Here is a 6,000-nt window from a genome sequence, read left to right on the forward strand (position 1 = left end):
TTCCAGGAGTGAACAAATTCTTTTGAGGGTGTGTGATAAGTGATTACAAAACTAGGGTTAGTGTGCGTGCGTGCGTGCGTGCGTGCGCACACACACACATGCGCGTGTGCGTATGCATATGTTTTGTCACTACTGTTCTCATTGAACAAGAAGGCTACTCTCTGCTTTCATGATTGCCATTTGCATAACATGCAAGCTATTCTAGCAGCACAATATATGTTGTTTGTTTTGCGTATTCTCTTTCCCACATGCCCTCTTTTTCTTTAAAATGTTCAACTAGAAAGAGCAGCTGCTTGTGGGGGTGGGGTGGGGGATCAAAATATGTCTTTCCTATACCATGATTCCTCTTACTAGAAGCAAAGGGTGTTAGACTGGTCCTTAAACTTCACTTGTATTCTGCCTACGCCTGTTTTGCAGTCTGATTGTCAGCAAGAAGGAACGGAAGCTGACAAAGGGTTCAGGTTTCCACCTCGATTTGCTGCTTATTGGTACAATGGGAGGGCTTTGTGCCCTGTTTGGGCTGCCTTGGCTCACAGCTGCCACTGTCCGCTCCATCACCCATGTCAACGCTCTTACTGTTATGAGCAAGGCCATTGCACCTGGTGAGAAGCCAAAGATTGAGGAAGTGAAGGAGCAGCGCGTGACAGGAGTGCTCATCGCTGGCCTTGTTGGTGAGATCCATACAGAGGAGTTGGGGTTATGGGGTGGTGGTATCTCAGCTCATTGGACTGAAGTGCTTGGACTTGTTTTGTAGGCAATAGTGATGACTATCTCTATGTGTGAGGTATTGTGTGCAGGGGAGGGTGTTGGGGCTCATGAGCAGATCGGATTTGTAGAATAATCCCAGCAGATCTTTTTCTTCCTTCCAAAACCATGCATCTACTGCATGTATCTATTAGAATGCCAGACACTGCCCCATATATTCACAGGCATGAGCATGTGTGGCAGTGACAGCCATTGTCTCACACTTTTTAACATGAAGCATGGATACATTTGTTTGTGAGAAAGAGAATGAAACACTGTGTCATGCTCTTACAGGCCTGTCTATTGTCATGGGGAATGTATTGCGCCAGATCCCACTGGCTGTGTTGTTTGGGATTTTCCTATATATGGGGGTGACATCATTGACTGGCATCCAACTCTATGAGCGGCTCCTCCTTATCTTCATGCCATCCAAGCACCATCCAGATCATGTCTACGTTGTCAAGGTAGGTATGTTGAGGAAATTGAAGGATATGAAGGGACACATTCGTGTATATCACATTGAAGAATATCTGCAAATAGAAATGTGGCTGCAGGTGGGAGACCATACAGAGGCAGCTGATCAGATGTGGGGAGGAAGAAAGCACTTGCTGGCTGGTATCCCATCTTCTTTATGAGAGACAGCCCTTCTGTAGAACAGAACATGATATTGCATTGAAGGTGTGGTATTTTGCCAAGTGCTAAAAAGATCTGCCAGTAAAATGTCCATGATGTGGTTGACTTGCCCCCAGGTCAAGACATGGCGAATGAACCTCTTCACGTGCATTCAGCTAGCCTGCATCGTGCTGCTGTGGGTGGTGAAATCCACAGCAGCATCACTGGCATTCCCATTTGTCCTGATCATGACTGTTCCCCTACGACGATTCCTACTGCCACGCTTTTTCCATGAAAGAGAACTTAAAGCGGTAAGCAAATCCCATTGCTGTAGCAGGAAAACTTAGTACTCCTTCAGTCAGTGGCCTAAAGTGTGCCACTATTTGGCCAATTTAACATTATCTCAGGCTTAGGACATTATACTACATATTTGAAATATGATAGCAAACTATTTTGTTGCCTCTATCTGTAGTGAACCAGAATAGCAGCAAATCTTATTTTGGGCACACATTATGCAGTTCTCAAGATACAAGAAAGTGCTTTTGGTCTCACTGTACCCTGATGCCTCTGCAGTGTAACAGAGATGCCCAGCTGTAGAATCATAGAGTTAGAAGGGGCCTCATGGGCCATAAAGTCCAGCTTCCTGCTCAGTGCAGGATTTCCAGCTAAAGCACCCCCAGCAGGTAGCTGTCCAGCCTTAGAAGGAGACCCAAACAACCTCTCTAGGCAATTGGTTCTATTGCCAATCTGCTCTTACTGTTCTTCTCTTCTATCCTTTCATTCCATATGCAGCTGGACTCAGAAGATGCAGCACCAAACTTTGATGAAGATGGGCGGGATGAGTACAATGAACTTCACATGCCTGTATGAGCAATGTAGCCTTATCTATTGGCCTTCGTTCACCCCTGGATTCATGGGACAGGCCACTGTTCTCCATGCTCTCCTTGAATGACAACCAATCAGAAGTGGCTTTGAACTGATCATGAGTCTGGACCAACTGGCAACTGTGTCACAGCCCTTCAGGAAGCTCCATGCCACAAAGAGTACTGGTACCAGTCAGAGCAAAAGATGCTGCCTTACTATGAATAGACATATAAGATGTGTTCAGGCACTATGATCCACATTCCTCTCCAAACAGACCTTGCTGGTGTTGGTGCTCTGATTTCAATAGGCCAGAGTAGATACCTTATCCAGCTGTCATTAACCTTCTTTTTTCAGAAGACAGCAGGCTGGTGCTTTGCTAAGGGGCAAACAGCATCATGTCAGCAAATATAAACCAAGTAGGCCCTGCCAGAAATGCCAGACTCAATGGTGTTCATGCAGAGCTAGCAGATTCCTGGGGTAAAACTAGTGTCTCCATGTTGACCCATAGCCTTTTCATCCCATGACTGTGACCATAAACCTTCAACAGCCTGTGGTCCATCTGTTGTTCTGCATGATGCTCTTAGCTGGGTTATCTTGTCCATGGAAAACTCTGATCTTTTCAATTTCTGGAATGGCTGTCAGGAGTGCTGAAAACTACAAGCTATAGTGTGTGTATGAACAGGCCTTCTGGACCAGATAAGCATGGCATGGGTATTTGTGCAATATTAATGTGTACAAGTATCTCCTCATGCATAATGCTGTGCCTCTTCTCCTTATCTCTCAAGGCAGTCATAAAGGTTGCCAAAGAGTAGACATGGGTGTATGAAGGAGATCTTCACTCACATAGGAAGAGGGAAAGTGTAGGCAAAACTTGCCAAAATAACCTGGATACCAGGAACAAGGTAACCCAGTGACTGAATGAGGACTGCATTACTTTGCTCTTATGGTCAGGAAATAATCACAAAGATTTGACACCACTCTCATTGTATTTTCTCCTCTAGCCTTTGACAAAGAGTGTTAAGAAATTCAGTTATAGAAACAGAGACCATAGGAATGAAGCCTGGAACCTAGTCTGGACTAGAATATGATAAGATTCAGACTCTTCTTCAGGCACAGCAGGAAACAGGAATTCCCTATATCATTAATAGTGAGCAAGGAGCCCCAATAGTGGCCAAGGCAGGTATAAACAATACCATGTTAATCTTTATTATTTGGGGCCTGGTCCAAAAAACAGAAATTCTTGTATCTTGTACCAGATTGCCTACTTTGGACTCCAGGTTCTTCAGTATTTCCAGTTCCACCTTGTTGCTTGGTCTAGCCTCCTTTCCAAAGTTCCTGCTCTGTTATTCAACCTTAGCATGGTCATTGCAATCCTTATTTTATTCTTTACCTTATAGGGGCTCCACTTGGGGCAAGACCTCCCACTATGGCCAAGTCTCCAGAAAGGCCAACCATGGCCCGGCCTTAATGATTGGAATGAGATATTTGTAAGGAGAGCTGCTCTTGTGGCTCTGAACCATTGCACAATATGAAGCTTTTCTTCATTTGTCCTTCGACAGTCAAAGTCAATGACATCATGTTCCTGGACTTTGTCTGCTTTTAAAATCCACTCTTTCTTCCTCAACAGCTCTACTCTGATGTACTCTGCTTTACCCTTCTTTTCATTCAACTGCTATATAAAGAAAATTCAGATTACAAGATAGGTCTATAAGTAGCACAACATATGTATTTTCTTTAGTCACTAAATCTGAATTTTTAGAAACAGAATACCCTGCCCCCTTGCTCCTCACTGGTGAGTGGCATGCATTCAGTTATGAATAGGGCACACCTGGTGTGCTTCATAAGGCTAAGCACTTGCACAAATACCATGCAGCTGGAGTTCAGTGCAAGAGTCCAAAGAGGAGCTGTTTTCCCACTGGATCATCACATGGGGACTCTAGTCAGCAGTGAAGTCCTGTTCTGTAAATGTGTTCTATTAGATTATGAATGTGGAATAATGGGGTGTGCAAAAGTGCCAGACAGGACTCCCTTCACAGCCAGGCATTGAGTCTGGCTCATGGCACTACTCTGGTGCCCACTCCCTGTCATGAAATGGAGGCTGTCCCTCCCCACCTACCTCAGGGGCTGCCTGCAGATGGCTGGATAGTTATGAGGCCATATGTATTCCTCTACTCATTCCCAGCTGGCTGTCAGCCTGCCCCACCCACAGACAGTGACCTCCATTGTGCCCTGTGTAGCCAGGATAAGAAACCTGAACTCTTAGTGCAGAGTACTCTGCCTGTGTATTGAAACTCATCTGAATGTAATAGGAATGGATATGGTTGCACCAATAAACCCTTCAGTGGAATGCTGTGCTTGGGTCATGTTCTGCGTTTCAGAGAGTGTCAGTTCAGCAAAGGAATAGGTCTGCAAAAGCAATCATAGGCACAAAATGGGTGCCTTCCCAATCTGATGCATGTATATAGGTTTGCCTTACAGTCTCCGTAACTCGGAAGTGACTTGAAGGCACATAATAACAACAATTTCTTAACTATGATTTCAATAGAAAGGCATTAGCAAGGCATGCAGCACACTTTGTTAGGGTTTATCTGTAGAAATTACAACTAAGAATCCATGTGCCACCATAACAACCCTTGGAAGGACTTATGTTCCTTAAACCCCAGACCAGCATATTAACAAATGATGCTACATTATACTGAACCAAACAAATGATGCTACATTATACAGAGTCTCTTCTGGCTGGCAGTCCTTCTCTGAGGTTTCACTTCAGGGTCTGGTACCTGAAATCTTAATTAGAGATTTTAAAGATTGGATCTATACTGAAAGTGAGCTCTTTTACTAAGCTATGGTCCTGTGCAAAGAAATTAATGTGAGCCAATACACAAAACAGTTGGGTTAGGCACAATACCCCAAGGACTTATAAAATAAAGACACTGTAAAATCAGATCAAATAGAAAATACAAGTTCACTCTACTGAGGCAAAATATAATATCAAATCACCCCGCAAACTGAATTGTATTTAAGGTAAAACTATACACTACAGTGCATGAATGTAGCAGAACAGTGCTGGTCGCTTTTAATTTAATTACTTAGAGTATATATGTCCTGCAGTTCATCCAAAAGATTCCCAGAGTGGCTTACAAATGGTTACTTTGATAGTTCTCAGGCTTACAATCTAAAGGTTGAGAAGTTGGGAAGCAGGAGCAAAACACATGCCTGGAATCCTACAAGTGAGAATGAAGTAGCTTGGCAGTAGGAATTGCAGCAAAAAAGAGGCACAAATGAACTGTCTGGAACTGTTTCACCAATCCATCCTCTATGGAAGCTGCTTTTCCCTAGGACTAGCCTGCCTGGCTTTGTCCTATGAAGTTGTATAGTGCAGTTCTACCCTAAACAAATAAACAAAAATCCCCCTTCCAACTTTGCTTTCAAGAACAAATTCACTATGCAGATTTGTTTCAAGCATCTGTCTATGCTGTAATAGAAAGAGTGTTGCTCTGGTCCCTAGTAAATTTCACTTCTTTAGAATTAGAAACTCTGTTGAGAGAGTTCCCCACTCCCTGATAATCTTAGGATTTATTCACCCTGTGCAGTTATAGTAATATTATTCTCCTTTTATGTCCTTTTATGGTTCTGTCTGATGGAATCCTGGAATTTGCAGTTGAGGAAGAAGCATTCAGAATTCTCAGGCAGAGCACTCTAGCGGCTCAATAGACTGCAAATCCCAGGATTCCATAGGACAAAATCATGGCAATTAAACTGGGATAATAACACTATAAT

General features: G+C 43.5%; 1 protein-coding gene across 5 annotated transcripts in view; it reads left to right on the plus strand.

The window, feature by feature from the left end:
* SLC4A3 (solute carrier family 4 member 3) overlaps positions 1–5,638 on the plus strand; it is a 77,385-nt gene extending 71,747 nt beyond the window's left edge. For all 5 annotated transcript variants that reach the window (XM_089520497.1, XM_089520495.1, XM_089520494.1 and 2 more), the window contains 4 exons: positions 418–671; positions 1,039–1,208; positions 1,494–1,667; positions 2,149–5,638. In XM_089520497.1, coding sequence (XP_089376623.1) covers positions 418–671; positions 1,039–1,208; positions 1,494–1,667; positions 2,149–2,226 — 676 coding nt within the window. In that variant the 3' untranslated portion in view covers positions 2,227–5,638. The remainder of the gene's footprint in view (positions 1–417; positions 672–1,038; positions 1,209–1,493; positions 1,668–2,148) is intronic.
* Positions 5,639–6,000: the final 362 nt, after the last annotated feature.

This window comes from Sceloporus occidentalis, unplaced genomic scaffold (assembly GCF_023333645.1).
Source record: "Sceloporus occidentalis isolate IW3139 unplaced genomic scaffold, rSceOcc1.0.p SCAF_4, whole genome shotgun sequence".
NCBI lineage: Eukaryota > Metazoa > Chordata > Lepidosauria > Squamata > Phrynosomatidae > Sceloporus > Sceloporus occidentalis.